This window comes from Theobroma umbraticum, unplaced genomic scaffold, assembly GCF_002168275.2.
Source record: "Theobroma umbraticum cultivar Fairchild unplaced genomic scaffold, ASM216827v3 scaffold_67.0, whole genome shotgun sequence".
Lineage (NCBI taxonomy): Eukaryota > Viridiplantae > Streptophyta > Magnoliopsida > Malvales > Malvaceae > Theobroma > Theobroma umbraticum.
Window position 1 is genome coordinate 6,907,360 of NW_018397262.1, and position 22,393 is coordinate 6,929,752.

Consider the following 22,393-nt stretch of genomic DNA (forward strand, 5'->3'; position numbering starts at 1 on the left):
GGGATGATGAGTTTCTCAAGGATTTGCATGGATTTCTAAGGTGGGAAATAAAAGATGACCACCAAAATAAAACCAACATTTTGGACTATTTCACAGGTGATGACAAAATGTATTCGACTCTTGCTCTTGGTTCTTCCTATGAGCTTGTCTGTTTTGTCGACATCAAAGGCCATAAATGCTCTTCAAGCTCAACCTTCAACTCTCTAGCCTTGGATACCTTGGGTGCAGTCATTGTTGAAACTGGAGGATGTATTGCCAGCTTTATCTTTTCAAGCATTGCCACCCTTGCAAAACTCCACTATAACACCAAAAGCCTGCAGAATGAAATAGAGAAACTTGATGCACGAAAGAAGAGGATGTCAGATGAGCTGAAACAGAAGGGAAATGTCCAGCTGCACAAGTCAAAGGATTGCTTATCAAGGTTGAGGAGATTGAAGGAGAAGTACAGCCGATGCTAGAAAAGGCTGCTAGGATTGCTGTCCAAGGATGCAGTTCAAGCTGTAACATTCTTCCCCGGTACCAGCTCAGCAGACGTATGGCAAAGAAGCGTGTTGAGGTGAAGCATCTGATAGATACATGCAATTTTGATACTGTTGTTACTCACAAGAAGTCTCCTGTAAGAGCAGTTGAGAAACAACAAGGACCATCTCTTGCTGGTCAGAGAGAAGCAGTAGAGATGATAGAAAGACTAATGGAATTCCTGAAGGGGCATGAAAATAAGAGGATAGCTGTCCGGGGCATGGGAGGAGTGGGGAAAACTACGATGATCAGAATCCTGAACAACAAGCTTGAGTCATCCTCCTTGACGGAAGAACTAGATATTGTCATCTGGGTCACAGTATCAAAGGACTTGGATTTTGAAAAGGTTCAATCTGAAATAGCCAAGAGATTGAACTTAGAATTGGATGGGAACAATACCATAGAGGAAAGGGCTAAGAAACTGCTTCAAAGATTGATGAAGAAAAAGTTCCTCCTGATTCTAGATGATGTTTGGGAGCAAATTGATTTGGACATTCTGGGTGTTCCACAGGATGATGACCAAGCCAACTGCAAGATTCTTTTGACAACTCGATCCCTCGATGTGTGCAAGGCAATGACCAATGAAGAGATCAAGCTGGACGTTCTAAATGAAGAAGCATCTCTCTGGCACTTGACTGAGAGAACTACCAAATGGAATGAGTAAGCTACATAATCTGGGAGAACTAAATTTGTCCCGCACACACCACCTAGAAACAATTGAGTCTGGTACAATTTCAGGATTGCAAAGCCTGGAGTCATTGGACATGTCTTTCAGTGAATATAAGTGGGATGCCAGATGTAATATAGAAGATGGGAGAGCAGCATTCGATGAGATACTCACCCTGGAGAAGCTATCAATTGTTAAAATAAGACTAGACAAGGTTGATTCTCTTGTCCTGGATGCTTCTTGGTTGAGGAGACTGGGAGAGCTCAACATACAAATTAGCCCAACAAGTTGTGATTCAAACTAACTGCCCAATGAACATGATGAAAAGCAAGTCATTCTCAGAGGAGTTGACCTCATGGGAAGAGGGCTTAAAGGGTTGTTGTGCACTGCAACTGCCTTGGATCTGGTTATACGTGAAGGCAAGAGTGCATTTTCTGAACTGGCCGTCAACAATAGTTTGTCTGGACTGAAAAGCTTAAAGTCACTCACTATATCGAAGTGTGATTGCATCACTAGTTTGAAAAGTGGAGAGAACATTGTAGGAAGCATCTTACAAAAGTTGGAGCATTTAAGCCTCAGCCGCTTAGAAAATTTAGCCGCAATTGTGGGAGGCATGGTCCCTAGAAGACGATGCGTTGGATGGTTAAAATTATAGAAGTGGTGGACTGTAAAAACCTGAAGACACTCATATCCTTTGCTTTACTTCAACAGGTTAAAAACCTTGAAGAGGTCAGGGTAAGAAAATGTAGCAGAATGAAACATATCATTTCAGGAGAAGTGTCCACGGAAATGATCTCAAAGCCAAGAGTCATAGAACTGAGAGATTTGACCATGTTAACGACTATTTGTTCAAGGGTACCTGCTTGGCCCTCTTTGTAGAAAATTGAAGTGAGAAACTGTCCCATGCTACAAAGCTTCCTTTTGCGACAAGCAATGCAGTAACTCATAGAGAAATAAAAGGGGATTTGCAGTGGTGGAGTAATCTTGTATAGGATGATGTTGAGATCAGATTCAGTCTTCAGCAACGATTCCAACCATGTAGAGCCTCTCTGATGCTGAAACTAGAAGATAGATGGGTAAGAAAAACTCCTCATTCTGCATGTCTAGATAGCTATTTTTGGTTAGTTGATTAAGAGCATTGCATAAGATAGTAAAATATCCAGTTGACTAATACAGTTTACTGCACTCATGTATCTATTTCAAGTGTCTTACCTTTTTCTGGTTGATTTTCCTTGTTTTTAGGCCTACTAGCTTGGAAAAGGTGGTTGAAAAATGGTGCTCAACTTTGGCACATAGCAGGTCAGGTTGATTCCTGCAGTTGTTTGGAATCGAGGTCTTAGATTCAGCTTTGGGTTATTGCAACTCGTGTTTTATGGTTGAAAATTAATGCTGTGAAATGAAATGTAAGAAATTCATTCTTCCCTTTTCTGGTAGTTTTGTTAGTTTGTGGAACAGCAGGTTCAGAAAGAGAACCATATGTAAATAAGTGTATATAGCAAGGCTTTGAACAAGAGGCTGCCTATCCCACTTTGTTGCAGTTCATTTTAGAATGTGTATATTTCCCAACAACGTAATTACAGTGCTAGTTTTTCAAACAAGAAGCCTTTTTCTTGGAAAAATGTCAATCGGGTTTCTGCTTATAGAACTATCGACGCCATAGAAACCTGCGCATAACTCTTACCCATCTTTTTCTTCTCTAATAGATGAGAAAATGGGGATTGAAAGCTCAAAACCTCCTTTTGAAGGTAGAGTTTGGCTATGATCAGGCTCAAAATTTTCTTAATTACAGTCAGCTTTGGAAGCAAGATTACACGAAACTGGTGAAAGTACTATAGCTGTTGGTCCTTGCCTATATTGAGGATGACATGACTAATGCCAAAGACAGTTATTGAAAATTGAAGAGATTTGATCTCAACATATATCTATGCATGCACTTGTTGCCATCAATACAGAAAATCTTTGCAAGTATATCAGAAACATACAGAAAATTTGTAGAAATGGTTTGATGATCTGAAACAAGTTACAAATGCATAAAGTTTTTTCTATCATGGTGGTTGTTTATAGGAAGACGGCAGATAGTGTTGGAAAAGTGGGTAAACTATTTCTATGACATGCTTAAGGCCTTGAAGATCTATGTTCTAGCCTATCATATCTTGTACAATTTTCGGCACTGTATGCAATGAATTCCAATTGTCAAGTAAAATAAAGCTATGTGAATTATAGGAGACTGTATATTATTTAAATCTTGGGAGGAAGTGAATAAGAACCCTTTGCGTCTGATGCTAGCAAGGTAAGCTAGAGATCCAAATCCAATGCCACATCTATTGCCTTCCCTACAAGGTCAAACAATGTGTCATTACCAACCAAGGCCCGCAGGATATTTTTTTTTCTTCTAGTTTCTCTTTCTTTGTCTGCTGCCATGATCATATCAGACAATCTATCAACTGTTGTGTTAGATTTCAGCCTAAGTTTCATACCTTTCTGCATTGCTTCATATCTGGTTTATTTCCCATGGCTTTGCATAAGACGCTTGTATTGGTATTTGATCTGTTATGGTTGAGATCTTTCAAGTTTAGCATTATTTACAGTGTACCAAGAGGCAGTTAGGGCAGTTGATTACTGTTGACTATGCCTTGCTTATATATACTTGTATCAGAGATGATATTATTGAGCCTGTGTTGTTTTATGGTTTTTTTGTTTTGAATGTGTGCTCCTCATATTGCAAGAAAACTCTCTCCCTCTCATTAGCTTGGCGGTATTCCAAGAAAACTCTCTCCCTCTCTTCACTAGCTTTGCTGTCATTCTCTGCAGTTCTTGGTTCTGACTTCCTTCTTGTTGTCTGCCGCTGCCAATTCAGCACAACCTCTCATAGATTAAAACCATACTACGATAGCTCCAGAACATTGTTACCAACTTTCCATGGCTTGTTCATATATATTTGTATCATGAACAGATTCCCTTTCTCCTTTGAGTTTCTTGTATTTTATTCAATTGTTTCCTCGATTTGATACCCAAAAGCATGGTGTATCCATGGGGATTGAATGGTATGGTACCTGTTTCAATTGAAATTCGATCAAAATTTCCTCCACATGTTGCTGAAAGATAACACTGATGCACCATGGAAAACTTCTTACTCCAAGAATTACTATTTACTGCTGCAGAAAAACTTGATCAAAATCTAAACGTGAATGGTAACAAATAAGCTTTTAAATTAATAGAATAGAAGCAAGTTGGGGTTATAAGGTAATGCTATTATTTACATATCACAACTAATTATTGGGAATTCATTGTCTGTTATTTACAATGTCAACATATGAAAAACCCAAAACATAGTATCCACAATTCCTCTTCACAGTCAAGCCCCCCTTTGCCTCTTGTTTACATTGCCACCCATAGTATTAACATTGTTAATCAGCCTCTGGAGAATAAAAAGAATATCTGCACACCTGAAAATAGGAAAGAAAGGTAAAATTTCAGTTCAAAAATCATAACACAGACATCTTATTATCAAATCAATTTGACTGGAAGCATAACTAGAGAAAAAAATTAAGAAGGGATTGGCATATCGAATCAATATCTAGCTGAAGGAATACCTAAAGACTGCTTTGTCTAAAATGACTTAAACCTACTGGGGACAGTTTACGCCATGTTCAAGCAAGCAAGTTTATAATCTAAATAACCATTTGGCACAATGACAAATACATTCAGATGTCCCACATGTCCATGTACAGACCTTTAGTTAACATGGCATGGCACACAAGCTGATTAGCCAGTATATTTAACAATGGGGAAAGCAATGGCATCTTAAACAATGAGTGAAAACAGAAGCTGCTAAAGTTAGGTAGACGGCATCATATTATCTATACATACAAGGAAAAACAAACATCCGGATGTGGGTAAAACATGAGAAGTTTTTTTTTTTTTTTTGAACAGCAACATGTGAAGTTTAAATTAGGTATGTATCCACTTTGGAAACATTAATACTAACATTCAGCTTATAATCTAAACTGTATATAAAACCATTACTTCTAATCAAACATATCACTTCATCTTCAAAATGATTCTCCATCTTGAGGCCTTCACTGTTACTATTTACAAACTTGAGTTGAGCTTCCATTTTTAAGCTCTCTCTATAATTTACAATCTCAAGCCGAGGTTTTGTTTTAGAGCCGTCACTGTTATTTACAAAGCCCTTGTTTTCTATAGGCATCTGAGGACCATTCAAACTAGTTTCTTGATGCCATTGTGAAGTTCAGCAAATGCAGCACCATTTTCATTCATGGAGTCAAGAGAGCCAGAGCTACTTCTACGTGTAACCTGCCCATTTTCAGACAGCCCAGACCTCTGATGCAGCCGGCCTCCATTCCTATTGCTATCTACAGTTGGAATCCTGTAAAAAGCAGAGGGTAAGAATAATCCTTGAATGTCAACATAAGCAAATCCAATAGTTGTATGAAACGCCACTCGGTAAAGACCATGGAAAAACAAGGGCTAAAGAAACCTAAAGAATGATACAGATTAAGCAATTGGCAAAACTAATAGATCCTATACCTTATAAATTAACTACTCCTTCACTTAGATGTAAGAGGCATCCTTTCAAAAATGATACTATGAACCAAAAAAACTCAAATATATAGACTTTTTAAATTGCCGGTAAAAACAGAATTGACATGCATCCTTTGAATCAGTAAAATAAGTGGACATAAATAGCATTCAGCAAACCTTGCTTGCTGGAATTTAGGAGTTTGAAGATAGTCAAAAACTGGAATTAAGTCTTTTGATCGTGCTTCAATCATGCGAGTTGGGAACCTTTCAACTTCTATTTCCCCTCCAAAAGCATTTTCTTCAGATATTTTGATGCCATCCATCACCATTGATTGGAAGTATATCTGGAAAGATATAGAACAAGAACAAAGTTAAATTTCTTCAAATAAAAAAAAAAACCAGTACTACAGGTGCAATGGCCGGACTTACAAAACAGGGGATAATTCTCCCCCTTCTCTCAACAACCTCCTTCACAACACCCACATGTGCACAAACACACATAGAATCCCAAGTGAAGGTGAGATTTGATCCAAGTCCTTAGCACAACCACCACAGGACTTTACCAACTAAGCTAGCTGGCACCTTCAAGCATAAGCATATCTCCAAAAACAAACATCGAAGAAACTTCTAAACACAGAGTAATACCTCTGGTTTTGCCCACAAAGGCATTCGAACTTGATGCATCTGCAGTTCAGCTTCTGAAATATACAAATTATGTTTTTCCTCGGGGTTGGGATTTGCTTTGTCGACAATATCAGTAGGATCAGGGCATGTTCCTCCCTCTTTGATTTCTTCAGGATATACTTTACTGTTGTCTGATGTTCCATTCTCACCATATATGTCTACATTATCTTCTCGTTCCCTTCGAATGTGTTTCTGACATATATTCCACTTCTGGATTGCCTCAACTACTAATCTTCCATCAGATTCTGCAGTTGACTCATAAGCTGCGCTTAATCCAGAAACAAAAGGTGTTGAATCACGGTCAGCTGATATTCGTAAAGCATACTGTATCATACATCCAGAAGGAGAGAAAACCAGAAGGTGGTATTTTGTCTTCAAAGAGCTGCTCTCAGCAAACAAAAAATTATTGCCTTTACAGTTATGGAAAGATGACGCAATGGCCCCCGAAAGGGAACCCATCCTGCCAGTTGCAGCTGCTGCAGCACCACTTACAGTGCCTCTCCAACCATTACTTCCGTTCCTTATTCTGCTAACAACAGAAAGTGTCAATGGGGGCCCAGATGCACAAAGGTTCATTTGAGTAGGTGCTTGCACTCCTAAATTAGGTGGCCAACGAACTTGTGGCTTAGTCATAACACCCAAACCACTATGTTTAGAGGCAAAAACAGCATCACCAGACTGAAAATATACAGATCCGCCCATTGGATTGATAGCAAATAGATGGCTTGTCCCTCTCGAAGAACTAATCATAATCCAATTGCTATCATCACTGAAACTAACATCCTGTATTACCTGAAAACCCAAAAGAATGAAAAAAGATTAAGAAAAAGGTCATGTTGTTAACAACAGCATTTGAAAGAATTATAGAACAGTAGTGATGGTCTTACAGCATTTGTAAAACCACGCTGCAGCCTGTAGAGATGTGCATATGATGATGATGCATCACATGCAGAAGAGCTTCCTTGAAGTGCAGGCATAATCTTGAAAACATTAATGTTATGACCCTGAACTGAAGCTGTCACAAGAAGGGTCCCACTAGGATCAAAGCATAATGCTGAAATAGGACTCTTGTGTGCCTTAAACTGAGCAATAACAGCTTTATTGACAATATCTCTGACAATGACCTGATAAACCCAGGGAAAAAAATAAGAAGTGATAACCAAAAACAGGTTTATCCTGTATCCCTTTGCTTATATTTGGCACACAAGAGTACAACTGAAAAGTCACTTTGTAATATGTGCTTAATATCAGAAAAAGCAGCCTCCGATGAAAAGAAATTTAATACATAAGATATTGAACAAAGAATGTGAAATTAAAGACTATTATACTTGTGTGTGTGTGTGTGTGGGGGGGGGGGTGTGGCATATTTAAAAAGGAGGAAGCAAAAAGGGGGCTTGAAAAATACTAGTCTAGTTGCAGGTGTATCAATATTAGAGAGAAATAATGCATACCATTCCAATGTTATCAGCATCTGGTAGATGACCATTAACAATCCCATTAGCTTTCCAGCCAGGACTTCCTGATTGCAGGGAATTGTACGACTCAGGCAGGTATCTGGACAGTTTCTTATATCCAATGTCTCCTAAGGTCACAATCCCAGCAGCAAGTTGCTTGCTTGATTCTTTTGCATAGTGTGCAACTAGGCTCCCATTTGAAGAAAACCCAGGGAAACTTGCAGAAGGTGAAAGATGCTGCGGACTGACACGTCCACAATTGGAAGCTACAACTGGACTTCCACTATAAGCCAGCCACCTAGGACCAACTGCAAGAGGTCCATAACCTATACCTCCGGAACTAGGGCAGCCAGTGACTATAGGATTTGTAAGAAGGGTATATTCCATCTCTAATGTTGTGGCATCATAACAATGTATCTGCAAGATATAAAACTTAGTCCTCAAACTGTGACTAGATGTAAGGGTGCTCAAAAGGAGATGCATATAACATAACATACCTGAGCTGCTTGAACTATAGCAACAATCCGAGAACTGCACCTTATGCAATAAACCACTGACCTAAACTTTAGCTTACGTACATAAGATTGAGATCGCAAGGAATAAAACTGGACAATAGTAGGCACAAGGCTACCATTCCCTGAATCATGGTTGTGTGGAATGCTTCCATTGCCTGGACCATCCCGACTGTGATTACCCCCAGAGATGAACCCATCAGCACAAACTACCAGAAGGGGACGGCTGTCTACAAACTTGTCCCCTGATCTCTTAGAAGCTACTGGTTTCGGTAGCATTTGCATAAATGAAACAGGACCATCACGTCTTGAAACCAAGTCACGGACATTATCTGCTTCTTCAACATCCCAAACCTGGAAACCAGACCGATAACCAAGCAGTAGAACTTGTCGAATGACATCTCCCTCACCTTCTAACTTGTCAAAGCCAGCCCAATGCACCTTTACCTCATAAAATTTGACAGAGGAATATGATATTAGCCATATTTTCTCTATGCTCTTAACTTTTAGGATTAACCTCAAAATGATGTTACACATGCATCAATTATTAACAGGGCAAAGGATGTATAGCTTGTAGCAATTGAAAAGAAAAACAAAATCCAAAATACTCCAATATCACTTTGGATTGGATCTCAGAAAATTCTCCCCTTATTACCTAAATCAAATTAAAGCAAACACATTACCGCCTGCAATTCCATCCTAAACTCCAACATTCTTTACCAAGTTCTCTATGTTAATCTATGTAAGAGAATAAAACCTCTAACTAATTCTAACCCCATAAAGCATTCAACTATCAAGCCTTCAAATGTACTCTGTTGCAACCTACTCCAGATCTGATTTTTTAACAACTAAAAACTTCTCTTTGATACCAATCATTAAAGACAAGAGTGCAATCATTTAAAAATGTCATCAACTACTGATCCAAACAACAAAACTCTCCAAATTAGCTGACTGTCAGGTCAACACTAACTCATGGTAAGCCCTCTTATAAAACCAAATAAGTAGAAGCTCAAAGAATCAGCCAAAATGCCAATAGACCACATGCGAAAAGATTAACATTCATGACAATAATAGGTTGAGAAGTTTCAAGGTGTGAAAGAAACAAACATGTGAACCAACAGCCAACTAAAATTTCCAACCATTCATATCTACAACTTTTGGAGCTATGGTGCTTAACAGAACCATAAAGGTTGGAAACACTCACATATTTCTTAATTATAACGATCATCTAAAGAAATGCACTGTCAAATTACAGATTTAAATCCGCTCATAGTCAGCCTGATTGGCAAGTGGCTTCTAACATAAACAGTAAATTATTCTAGAAAAATCCACCAGATCTTACTTATAGTTCATTTTTTGTGTAGATAGAAAGCCAAATTGTTTGATTTCCAAAATTGCTAAAACACCTAAGGAGATTATACAAATCATGAAATCAAATACTTATAACAGTGCAACACCTTAAATACACAATATCATGGCAAGTCTAATCCCATGCCAAAGAATAGAAAATAATTACAGTGGCATGATGGATTGAGCTTCTACACTATGTCAAAACTCAACACATATATAAATTGTCAAATGGCAATCAGGGATTGCCAATAGCTCTCCTGTGGAACCCAAATCAGACCAGCATCGATTTAACATTTTATACAACATCGAATTCTTAACCTCATATAGAAAAAAGGCTAATTAAATAGGTAACTATACTTAAAGTCCTCAAAAAAAAAAAAGCAAATAATTGCATCAAAAGAAGCTTGCCAATTCTACAACAAACTCAACAAGGTCATAATTATAATCCATTTAAATTTAAAAAAAAAACACCAAATTGACGTGAAAGAAGCTTTCCAATTCTATAACAAACTCAACATGGGCATACTAGACGTCTCCAATAAGAAAAAGGCCAAATTGAACTCAAAAGAAACTGACGTTTTCTTCATACGAAAATTTAAACCCCCTAAAATATTCCAATTCTATAGGAAAACTAAAGTAGGCACACTTATAATACTCGAAGAAACTTCAAAAAAAAAAAAAACCAAAACTGAACTCAAATAAGCTTTCCAATTCCATAACATATTCCGCACGGACAAACTAAAAAAAAAAGTTCTCAAAAACCATCATTGTTTCTTACCTGATCACACCCAGAATCATCTTCCCTATCCACAATCGACGATGCCACGGAAACCGCCGACCGTGCCACGGTCGAAGCACCGGAAGAAACGATCCTCAAGTAACTGGAGATGGCACGAAATGAACTCCGAGCTGACCTTGAAACGACACCCCCACCTTGCATTTTAGATTGCCCTTGCCCATCTCCACTATTCCTCATAATCTCAAACACCCAATTAAGCAAACCCAGAATCGAAACTACCCAGATAATCAAAATTCTTTCTGATAATTCCCCAATTTCTCCTTTTACCATAAGCCCAAAGGCTGTTCCTACTCAAAATCTCATAAAAAAATTCGTAATTCTCTTTTTTTGCGGGTTTTGCTGTAACAAAAGGGGGGGCAATTAAGAGGAAATTATGAAAACCCAGAACGAAACAGCCTTCTAATTGAAGAAATTTTCAGGTTACAAGTGTCTCCATTTCAAAAAAAAAAACACGAGATTTCTTTTCCCAAAAATAAACAAACTTCGAATCGAAACAAAACAACAAAAACCCGCTTTGATTTTGATTCTGGTTGTTTATTAAAAACCCAAAAAAAATTATTTATTTTATCAAATATAGCACAAATTAAAAATTTAAGCTTTTGATTGCAATTAAACGAAAAAATTAAAAAATATTACACACAAAATAAAGAAAAAAAATTTTGTGGAAATTGAATTAATTTTTGAACAAATTAAAATGGGAAATCAAAAAAATATAGAAAAAAAAAAAAAGATAACGATTGCTAGAGTGTGGTTTGTGGGGTTTTTGGAACGAAAACTTAGGGGGACCTGATGAGAGAGAGAGATAAAGTGAAAGAGAAAAACATGAAAGATTTTAGAGAGAGAAAGAGATTGGATAATGAACAAAAGAAGTTGTATTTTTATTTTCCCTTTTTAATCTTTTTTTTTCCTTAAGTTTTTCCTATTATTTTAATTTTAATTAATTAATAAACTAAAAGAGTAAAAGACTTTACTTCTTTTGCTTTGGCTATCGGAATTCCTCTCCTTTCTTCAAACCTCTTTCACCTTTTCCTCCTCTTTATATAATTAAAAATGTGAATATAAATTTCCATATTAATAAAGCAATTATTATTTTTATGTCACATTTGATTTAGGATAATCAATATAACATGCAAAATAATTATAATTTTTTATTTTTTAATTAACTCTCAAGATTTTCTTTTTAAAATTTTTGTATATCAATTACTCAATTTTAATATATAATTTTTATACGTTGTTATATCAAATATAAATTTAAAAATAATTTTTTATAAATAATAATTTATTAATATTTAATAATTAAAAATAAAATAATTATCATGATTGGATGCCTAAGATTTAATGGATATGATCACATCAAAAAAATTTGTGATGGTTAAGGTGTGCATTCTACATAAAAAATAAATTTAATGAACTTGGTCACCATCATAAATATATTTTATGAGAAAATCATGCATGAGTTTTATTACTTAAACACATTCAATGTACAAATAATTATTACTCATAACATTTTTTATGACAATAATTTTTTTTAATAAAAGCTTTCTTTTAGGGATAATACTTAAAAACTTATAAATTTCAATAAATTATTTTTTATTACATTTAATTAAATTTTTAATTTTATTTTTAATCAAATAAATATTTATAATTAATAATTATTTATATTTTATATTACATAATATTAACATACCGAATGATGATATAACAAAATGTTATTTTCACTTTTTATATCAACACTATATTATAATCAAGTGGATATTAAAATAATTAAAAATATTTAACTAATAATAATTAATTAATTATTAATTATAAAAATTTATTTAATTTAAAATAAAAATATAATATAATTGAAAGCAATATATAATAATAAATATTTATGTTAATTTCAATGAATAATTAAAGAATTTTTTAAATTATTATGTCTTTTTTTATTTATTTTCTTAAACCACCGTCGCGAGTAGTTAAATTGGGTTTACTCGCTATTACAACCGTTCACTTTTGGGACACGTGCTGCTAATTTGAGGCCAGTTTGAGGCTTTGAAAGGAACAGCGAGTGGTTCAGCAAAAAGTTTCTTAGCCGGTTGAACGAATTCTTTGATTCTTTAGAAAAGAAATTGCTGGATTGGGTTGGAATTTATGGAGTGTTTTTTTCCTTTCGTTTATGGCAAGTTTTCTTGATTCTCAAGCATATTATTATCTTTTAATCCCTTGGGTTATTTATATTAATATTTTTTTAAAGCACAAACTTTACTCTAATTTTCTTTTATGGGCCCAATAAATTCAAATAAAATATGCACCTACATTGTCAAATAATTAGTTGGTTTGACAATTTTTGAGAAATTTCAAAAAAAGAAAGAAAAATTGTTTAAAATGCAATTTCAATTTCAATTTGGGTCCAAGAGGAACAATTCAATTTCAATTTACAATGCATGAATTTGACAAAAAAAAGTGTTTAATATTAAAAATTTTGATTTTAATTTGATTTAAAAATTCAATTGCAATTGAATGAGAAGTCATATAAAATTAATAATTTGAATAAAATTACCTAAAATTAGTTAATTAATTTACTAGTAATACTTAGAAATTGCAAAGGTTTGACTTGCCCTTGTTCATCTCTACTAGTAAACAAGTATTATTAGAATGAAATCAATAATATTACTACTTTTTATTTATACATTATCACTTAATTAATTCGAAGTTACCACTTCATATTTTTTGAAACAAATATTTATTTAATTCAAATCCTTAATTTTTAAATTTGTTTATTAAGGAGATTTATTAATAATTTATAAAATTTATATATGACATTCTATCAAATAAAAATCTTAATTTAATTCCTTAAAAAAATTTAGCTTTAAAACAAATTCCATGTACAACTATCTACTTTGGTCTGAATACAATTCCTTCTTTCAATAATTTAAAAATATTTATTTAATAATATATTTTTGGCAATAAGAGTTTAGGGAACTGTAGAATTCCGAAAAAGAGCACGACATAATTTCTTCACCAAGCCAATTCTCTTCTACAGTAATCTAAAGCTCTTGTCTGTTAATTCACCACTTCCTCTCTTTTCCTTTTGATTTTCTTTTAGAAAACATGTATTCTATCAAAGTCCAGCAAGATGATTCCAGTGAAGATTTTATCAGTCAATTACCCAATGAACTTCTTCGTCATATTCTATCTTTTTTACCAACAAAGGATATAGTAAGCACTTCTGCATTATCTTCAAGATGGCGGTCCTTGTGGACTTCCTTTGCCATTGTTAATTTTAACTTCGATGCTTGGAAAGAAAAGCAGAAAGAACGTCCTAGTTTCTTAGATAAGGTTCAGAGAGAGCTCCTCATTCCTGACACTACACGCATACGAAAATTTCATCTGCACTCCGATTGTGCCGTCTGTTTTTCCCAAATACTAGCATCCATGTCAATAGTATCAGAAGTAGTTAACCATAAAGTCGAAGAGCTTGACCTTTCTATTCCATATCACTTAGAATCCAATTTGTTTACCTTTCCTCATTGCCTTTTTACTTCCCAGACATTGATTTCTTTGAAGTTACATATGACTCAGGTTACCTTAATCAATTTTCCAACCTCCATATTCTTACCCAGACTTAAAACCTTGTATCTGGATTACATTAAATTCCAGGATGAGCACTCTGCTCAGCTCCTCCTCTCTGCCTGCCCTGTCCTGAAAGAGTTGTGTATAGACAACTGTGGTTGGACCAAAACAACAGAAATCACCATCTCTATTCCCACCCTTTTGACATTATCCCTTATTTTCTTCGACGAAAACCCCCCAGATATTTCAATAAAGATTTGTACTCCAAACCTTTTAAACTTTTACCACACGAGTTCTTTGCAAGTCGAACTCATAACTTGTAACCTATCTTCAGTAACTCGTGCTGAAGTTGATGTTTTCGGTTCGTTGGGTTATGACCAACGAGTTCGAGCTCAGGCTGCTCATCGCACGCTTCAATTATTGAAAGCAATTCGGGGTGTCAAATTTCTTGAACTATCATATGAAACACTTCAGGTATATATATATATATATATATCTTTTACTTTATAATGCAAATTAGACGAAGTTTAATTCATTCATTAGTTTCTGATAACAAAAGTTTTCTATTTTCTGCCAGGGTATCTCATTTGCAGAAAATTTCCAAGCTAATCATCTTCCTACATTTTACAACTTGACTGATTTGAATGTAAATTTCAACTTTGCTAATCGTGATGGAGCTGCACTGATGCATGTTCTTCAAAAGTCACCAAATCTACGATCTCTACACTTTCCCCAAGGATTTGATGAGGAATATCAGAAGAATGTTATACCAGTTAAGGATAATGCAGAAGAGGTTCGATTCTTAAATATATACACAAGAATGCTAAGGCTTTGGAGTGGTTTTCAGTCCATTGTTCAGAAGATCTATCAGAAGACCTGGGAAAGGAGGAGGAGATAAAATGTGAGTTGAGGCAGGTCTTTAGCTCATGTTGTGTGTATGTGTTCATGTAGAAGTAGTGCTGTGCTATAAGCCATGGTTAAGGGGTTATGTAATTCAAAGTTTCATTTAAACATGTAATTATGACTTGTAAGGTAGAGATTAAACAGATTTTGTTTCTGTTTTTTTTCTTGCTTTTGACAAAAAACCCAATCCTTCTAGCTTGAATCGTCATCCAGACACTTGGCCTTTGACAAGAGCTGATGAAGACAACACTTGTGCTTAATCAAATACAATTCGGTGCAGTCGAGGCTCAGCTGGCATTTTAGATATATTTAATTAATATTGTGACAGAACACGTTAGTTTTCTTTTGTTAGGTACACTGAATAACACCTTACAGTTACATGATACGTGACAAAACATTGAAGGTATTTCCCAACTCATACTCCCTTGGTTTCTCAAGTTTAAACTATAGAACATCAACTCTTTATGGTTTAAATTTTCTTACATGGTATCTTGTGATTTCTTTTTTTTGTTTTGTTTTTTTTTTTTTTGTGTTTTCAGTTACTATCTTATGAATAACTTTTGTTCTTATAAAAAATTAAATTGTTAATTTTATCTAATAAAATTATAAAAAAAATTAAATGTGAATAAATAAATTAATTTTAAATTAAGGATATTTTTTATAATTTATTAAATAAAATTAATAATTTAACTCGCATGAGAATAAAAGTTGTTTATCATTGAGAAAAGAAAAAATTATGAATTTATAAATAAGATGCATATCTATGCAAATTATGTAAATCTAGCATGGAGTTTTTAGTCTAATCTTGTGACAGCACTTACCTCTTTACCTTTGAGTGAGTCCTGTCAGTCTATCAAATATTTCAAAAGTTCATGATCATTCTAGCTGGATATCATTAATTAAAAGTTTAGCAGAAAGATCTAGAACCAAAAAATTTTAAAAAAAAAGTTGCAGACAGTAGCATGCAAGGTGGGTCATTAGACAAGGACTGATGCCATACATATTCACAATTTCACATCCAGATTATTCTCATCCCTTGGCCTGCTCAAACTTCCCTTTTGCCCTCTCTTCAATAATTAAAAAGGAGAAAAATAAAAGAATATAAATATTACTGGTGAATGAGAGTTGGGAATTTCTTGTTTGAACTATATAATTAACATTAATTATTACTAAGATTTGCTAAGAGATAGGCTCAAGGGGAGAAAATGAAAAACTTGGTATCTGAAGAGCCAAACCATGTCCTAAGGCTTCTTCTGCTTTGGGGCTTGAAGATGTTGTTAAATGTTTTGGGCTTGTTTTAGGTGAGAATTTCACTTAATTGATGTTTCATCCAGAGTTCCATAAGAACTCAAGTCTATGGAGGGAGTGGTTAGCTCCCTAGCCCTTGAAGCAAGATTCTGTTGTGTGATGGCCAATGCAATTGAGAAGTTGACAGCTGGAAATTCTGGTTATGTTGGGTTGACACTCTTTTCTTGTCTTTTGCACTGTTGTGTCTAATCTGTTTGTGTCAATGTCAACAGTGTTAGTTTGGGATTGAATCACATTTTGGCACATATTTAACCTTTGAGAGCTTATGTTTGCTCTGTTAGCTTATATATTTGATATCAAAAAACTGTCTCCAGCAAGTAGAAATTCCATTCTATAGGGCAGTATAAAGATCCTTATCCACAGAGGGATGATTCAGTTTATTAGTATTAGTTAATCTCATTACACTCTGTGATTTTAATAATCCATTTAACATTGATAAGAACCCTTTTACAGTTTCTGGTGCTGTAAATTTGACAAAATGATGAATTGCTTGCTTAAAAGTGCTATCCATAGAGAAACCGAGAATGCATTATGCCATTAGGCCCAGTCATTTGCAACTGTGCCTAAACCATATCACCAAATTTGAATAAGCACAATTATTACACCACAAAGTTCTATAACATCTTCCTAATAGAATCTATAATGCAAATTCTGAAGATATTCAACTACTTCACCGCAACAAGACAGACAACAATGAACCACATAGATTCACTCACACAACAACAGAAATACAAGATCAAAATAGAGATCCAATTCTAACCTCCACTTCTTTAGATACCTTCTGTAAGTGCAAAAACTCGGCCAGCTAGAGGCAAAGGCAGCGCAGAAACTGCTTCCTCGATTTTCTGACAGAACAGGAAGGGCAGATTAACCACTTAACCACAACAAGAAATGCAAATTAAGGTAGCATTTTAAAAACAAGACTATGACTGTAACAACGAAACTCTGCGATCTTTTAGCAGATGATGGTCTATTCGATTGGAAGCATCTTTTAATTTCATAAAAAAGGAAAAGCATCTTTGAATGAGGGAGGCCAAAGGGTGAACCAAACAAGATCTGGAAATTTTCTATAGGATAATTAGGAAACACACACACACACACACACACACACACACACAAAATTTTGGCCAGAAGGTATTTGGCAATCCTTGATTATAGGTATGTAAATAGTACAATAAACAACTTGATTTTGATTGCAGAACTACACTTGGTCAAGAGAGTGAAACCTTCAAATAGTTATCCAAGGCTTGCAGATAAAATAAATCACATACACCAGAACTGTCAAGACATACCTCTAATGCATACCGAGCTGAAAAGTGAATCAAAAGAATTGCTTTGTTTTCAAACTTGTCAGCATAATTAATTATCTAGAAGCCCATCCACATAATTAACAAACACAGTTAGGAATCCTGAACAAATAACATATTGTCATAAACATTACATACAAGAATGTTTGAGGAAAGGCATAAGTTTTACCTCAGAAAGATGCATGTGTCCATAATATCTTGCATGCTCAACTGATACAGAGTTATCTATGAACGTGCTCTGCAGGACAACACTGGTTCTTAGTTAGCTATGGCTAATATGTACACCAGTTATTGACACTAGTTGACAACAAAAAACCTAACAATTAATTCTTTTAAAACTAAATTCTGGTTGAGTACCGCATTGTTTTAGAATTTCATTGACATTCAATGGCTCAAAACACTATCACTAAAATGAGTTTCCTCACTTCTTCAATGAATTTATTACCCAGGGCATAAAACACGATTTCTCTGAGCCAACCATGGCAACACCATTAATAAACCATGATGTTGAAAATTTTAGGTATTCAAGACACTTATCGCTGAATACATAACTTTCTCAAAGCACAAATGCATGCCAGAGAGAGAGAGAGAGAGCAGAAAGGGTTAATTAACTCTTGCAAGTACTACTGATCATGCTACCATCACGAATGCACTGCACCACACTCAGCAAAGGGGATGAGAACAATTCAAGATTCCACCATTCACAAAGGCAAACTATAATTGTTTACTACATGCACGATTGTGAACTGCATATGATTGAAATAAGGACCGCAAATTTCATATTGAAATAAATTTGCAGTCTATGGTTCACATTTATCAAGAGTACATATTAAGATTGCTTTTATGAAGTGTTTTCCCATGAGAAATTCCAAGTTTGAGCAGCCCATGGTTACCATGAGAACTGCCTCACCTCTAAGATTCAGAAGATAAAGCAACCAAAAGAATCTCCAGTAAAAGAATCTCACATTTATCAAGAGTATAAATAAAGTAGCAAAAACAAAAGAATCTCAGTAAGGCACCTCAACAACAAGAATCCTAGCCCTCATAACATCAATATTAGTTTTGTCAACAATAAAGTCAGACGTTGTATCTCCAGTAAAAGCAACTTCCGGTGCTGTAGTAGTGTAAGTAATCTGCCAATACATGAATTCAACAAAGTTGCATACAAGCTTAATAAGAGAATTAAGTGGAACAAATATGAAAGGTAAAAGGAAGAAACACTTTTTCGGCTACAATGATGAGAATTAACCTAACAAGAAATTTTAACCCCAAGTAACTACCTCACAAGAAGTTTAAGAAATCTTTGAAAAACCTTTTTGGTGATTTTATCCATTATTACTGGATATAAAATTCTAGCAATGCAAACGTTCCCAAATTTTAGAAGAAAAAACAACTCATACAAATAGCATTTTATTCTCATTTTCTTTTCTTGAAAGCACATACAAATAGATATTATATTCATTAATCCTTCTGCAAACCAAGTTTGGGGATTTTGACTTATCATATTTCTCATCTTCTCCCTCCTCTCTTGCTTTCCCAGCTTGAATGAAGATGTTTTTGCACTCCTTTGGATTCTAATAATTTAGGGTATAATTTGTGAAAGCAATGTTAAACTCAAAGCACAAGGCAGGCTTAAAAGATGTTAAAGCATAATACTAACTATGAGTGACAATATTCCTACACCCAGAATCAGTTGAAATCTTCTTATTTAAAGATTTTTTTATAAACAAAGAAAAAAATGGAGTTTTCTGATAAAGAAACAAATACAGAAAAGAACAGCAGTAAAGAAATAAGTTAAGCAATAAAAGAAAGAAAAGGCCATCAAACATCTGTGGGATTTAAGTAGTTTATAATTATAATTATCGAGACAGACCTCCACACCTGATGACTTCAAGTTCTTGATCTCATTTCCAGAAAGGCCAAAGTACTCCTGTTTAAGTTTTTGTTTTACAGAGTAAACCACATAACCCTGCAACACTTACACCATCACAAATGGTAAGTAAAAGTACTGCTAGAACAGAAGCCATAAAAGAAAGAATATTAGACCTGATTGGTTCACCTGGCTTGGTATTACATGGTAAGTCCTAAAAGCTCTTACTTTCAGGTCCCTTCTCAAGAAAAATTCTTCTCCTGCAATTATAAACGGTAAGCAATTGAAGAGAAATATATGCAAAAAGAAGTGACCAAGAAAGGTAAACTTTTAAAAAGTTGAATAAAAGTTGCACATTACCCACATCCAAGCCTATTAAATTATGCTTTAGCTCTGACTGATCCATCTTTCTATGCACCTCAAAGAGTTTCTCGACATCTTCTTTTATAGCAGTAGGTACAATAATTGTTGGGGGCTTCATGCCATATAAACCGCGCGTTGCTACATACATCGGCAGGCCACCCTAAAAATGAAAACTTATTTATATAACTAGCATTCCAACAAGATAGACAGTAAGTAAACATTCTTCAAATGGAAAAACATCATAGGAATGAACATAAAGAAAATAGAACAAATGACACATTTTTCCTCACTCATACAGCTGAATTTCTGTAAATACGAAACAATTTAAAGAACCCGCTTATAGAACATACTGAAATACAAGAGAGACATAAGAGACTAATAAGAAGAAACCTCCCAATCCTAAATTCAAACAAAGACAAGCTTTATATATTCAACATAGATATTTTTAGCAAAAGTATTCCAAGTTGCCAGTTATACGCTGAAGCAGCACAATCTCACTATCCAACAGTTAAAAGAAAAAGCCAAACCAATTAATGAACTAGAAAGAAGAATTATGCAACCAAAAGCAATAACACAAGAAACAGAAACAGCAGAGAAGGAAAATTGAGGGAGTGACTAACAATGTGATCCATATGGCCATGAGAGATAAGGAGAAAATCTTGAGAAAGGGCACGTTGTGGGCATTTACCGATATCAAATGCTAAGTTAAGAGAAGGGAAAATAATGCATGTTTCATGCCCTCCTATTGACAACCCTTCCACCTGGTACCCTTCTATTTGCATTCCCTTTTCCTTCTTCTTTTCATTGTTTTCTTCTTTTCCTGATTCTGGGTTCTTTGATTTTTGGGTTCTTCTATCCATTTGAATGACCAACAGCAAGAACAAGGACTTCAGTTCACTTCTGCTCGGTTCGAGGGTTGTGGAAGAAGGGAGTTGACGCGGCAGTTTTGGCGTAAGCATTCCTGAGTTGGGGGTTTAGCGGCGTCGTTTTGAGGCAGAAGAAGAAAAGCTAGGGGAAGGGGAGGAAGCGGGTCGGATCAGCCCAAAGGCAACTCAGATCCGGCCTTTAGTCTGGTTGAAGTGTGCTGGCCCAATGATAGCCCAAAAATTTTTGACACAAGAGTTGGCCCACTTATATATAAATTTCAAACTCAATTATTTTATTTATTTATTATTATATGTCTATTTTGATTAATAAAATTATTTAATTAATTATTAAAAATATAATGAAAATGAAGACTTAATTCATTTGAATATAAAATATAATTATTTTTTAAAATAATCTAAAATGAACATTTAAAAAAATTGTAAGTGATGATATTTTAAATTACTTGTAAGTGAATCAGAAAATGTATACATACCAACCCCATAAACTTAACAATGTCTGGGTAGGCTTGAAGAGTTATTATATTTTTTGGACATGGTTTACACACTTATTTTAAAATATAACCTAATTAATTACTAATTCTAAAAGAAGTGACACAATTAGTAAAAGCCTTCTTTTCTTTCTCCTTGCAAGTTCGAGTCATTACATGTCTCATTGTTGTCTTCAGTGCGTCTCACGCCATTGTGCCTCTAAGTTTAAGGTGTAGTTTTTAAGTGTTGTTTGAAGTTTAGGGTTTAGGATTTAAACATGAAAAGTATTTTGGAGAGTTTTGTTAGTTGTTGGACATGGAGAGTAGTGTGGGGAGCTACATTAGGTGTGGTGTGAGGTTTAGGACTTAAGGGTTAAACATGAAGAGTAGTGTGGGGAGCTCTTCACAACGTCATCTTGTTGTGCGAACAACACTTTAAATAAAAATGAGAGGTTGAAAATCTTTTAAGTCAATTGATTTTCATTAAAAAAAAATCTTTTTGATTTGTTTTCTTTAAAAAATAAATTCCATTATGATTTTCTTTCCATCGATTCATTTATTACATTAGAATAAGAGAGCAATTAATTATATAGTATAATTAATAGTATTTGATGATTCCACATGAACACTTCAATAACTATCTCTTTATTAATGGAAGACTGATTTTCCTATACATAGAGAAAGGCAACCCTACTAGCTAGGATCAATGCACAAATTCCATGTGGATGAAATTACTAACATCCATGAAAGTTAAAGGAAAAGGTTGGTGACAACCCAACAATGTAGGGGAACCCATGCCTTTAGCTTTGCTTCTTCTCTAACCTTCATCTTATTAGGCACTAGCAATGAATGTGAATGACCTAACAGTCAAAACTTTTCACTACTATGAAGCACATGTGTAAACAACTTAGGCTTGACTCAACAAACCCTAGCCATCCCATGGGAACATTAATTGTGAGCATAAGTGGATGTGAGTTGAGGTAAAGTTAAGATTATAAATAGTAATAGATTCGAAAATTTATATGAGATGATTAAAGGATAATTATATTATATATTTTAAATTTTATGTATATAATAATAAAAAAATTAAAAATTAAGATGTGACGATTGTTACTGTTTATTATCACTTTGACTTCATCGGTGATCGTAAGGACATAATCATGTATCATTCCACACTTATTTGATGAGAACCCATTTTGCTAA

At 34.6% G+C, this 22,393-nt stretch overlaps 4 protein-coding genes across 6 annotated transcripts; 2 read left to right on the forward strand and 2 right to left on the reverse strand.

Moving 5' to 3' along the window:
- Positions 1-535: 535 nt before the first annotated feature.
- LOC110418871 (disease resistance protein At4g27190-like) lies at positions 536-1,841 on the forward strand. The gene is made up of 3 exons (XM_089783938.1): positions 536-1,179; positions 1,295-1,400; positions 1,515-1,841. The coding sequence occupies exons 1-3, from the start codon at positions 536-538 to the stop codon at positions 1,839-1,841; spliced, it is 1,077 nt and encodes a 358-aa protein (XP_089640064.1).
- A 2,534-nt stretch (positions 1,842-4,375) lies between these two features.
- Positions 4,376-11,396, reverse strand: G18F (autophagy 18 F-like protein). The gene is given in 9 exon segments (XM_021432211.2): positions 4,376-4,632; positions 5,213-5,425; positions 5,428-5,576; positions 5,909-6,075; positions 6,377-7,207; positions 7,303-7,539; positions 7,867-8,286; positions 8,367-8,822; positions 10,510-11,396. Coding segments are annotated over 9 exon segments (2,799 nt in total). The 5' UTR covers positions 10,801-11,396; the 3' UTR covers positions 4,376-4,597.
- A 2,227-nt stretch (positions 11,397-13,623) lies between these two features.
- On the forward strand, positions 13,624-14,983 carry LOC110418872 (F-box/LRR-repeat protein At4g14096-like). The gene is made up of 3 exons (XM_089783939.1): positions 13,624-13,851; positions 14,173-14,559; positions 14,663-14,983. The coding sequence occupies exons 1-3, from the start codon at positions 13,624-13,626 to the stop codon at positions 14,981-14,983; spliced, it is 936 nt and encodes a 311-aa protein (XP_089640065.1).
- Positions 14,984-16,775: 1,792 nt separating this feature from the next.
- TRZ1 (tRNAse Z1) lies at positions 16,776-20,796 on the reverse strand. 3 transcript variants are annotated; one of them, XM_021431847.2, is made up of 8 exons: positions 20,457-20,796; positions 19,834-19,996; positions 19,663-19,733; positions 19,477-19,572; positions 18,623-18,736; positions 17,773-17,841; positions 17,589-17,663; positions 16,780-17,141 (listed from the first exon to the last, which is right to left on the reverse strand). In XM_021431847.2, the coding sequence occupies exons 1-8, from the start codon at positions 20,793-20,795 to the stop codon at positions 17,067-17,069; spliced, it is 1,002 nt and encodes a 333-aa protein (XP_021287522.1). In that variant the 5' UTR covers position 20,796; the 3' UTR covers positions 16,780-17,066. The 3 variants fall into 3 exon arrangements, with proteins under 3 accessions (XP_021287521.1, XP_021287522.1, XP_021287523.1); XM_021431846.2 differs by having other exon boundaries at positions 16,776-17,663; XM_021431848.2 differs by lacking the exon at positions 17,589-17,663.
- Positions 20,797-22,393: the final 1,597 nt, after the last annotated feature.

Coding starts and splice junctions, on each gene's coding strand:
- LOC110418871 (XM_089783938.1), top strand. CDS start 536: ATGGCAAAGAAGCGTGTTGAGGTGAAGCATCTGATAGATACATGCAAT. Junction 1,180..1,294: donor AGAACTACCAAATGGAATGA/GTAAGCTACATA, acceptor CATGTCTTTCAG/TGAATATAAGTGGGATGCCA. Junction 1,401..1,514: donor TTAAAATAAGACTAGACAAG/GTTGATTCTCTT, acceptor CATGATGAAAAG/CAAGTCATTCTCAGAGGAGT.
- LOC110418872 (XM_089783939.1), top strand. CDS start 13,624: ATGTATTCTATCAAAGTCCAGCAAGATGATTCCAGTGAAGATTTTATC. Junction 13,852..14,172: donor GTCCTAGTTTCTTAGATAAG/GTTCAGAGAGAG, acceptor ATTAAATTCCAG/GATGAGCACTCTGCTCAGCT. Junction 14,560..14,662: donor TATCATATGAAACACTTCAG/GTATATATATAT, acceptor ATTTTCTGCCAG/GGTATCTCATTTGCAGAAAA.
- TRZ1 (XM_021431846.2), bottom strand. CDS start 20,795: ATGCTTACGCCAAAACTGCCGCGTCAACTCCCTTCTTCCACAACCCTC. Junction 19,997..20,456: donor ATGGCCATATGGATCACATT/GTTAGTCACTCC, acceptor TTTCATTTTTAG/GGTGGCCTGCCGATGTATGT. Junction 19,573..19,662: donor ACCATGTAATACCAAGCCAG/GTGAACCAATCA, acceptor TAAGTGTTGCAG/GGTTATGTGGTTTACTCTGT.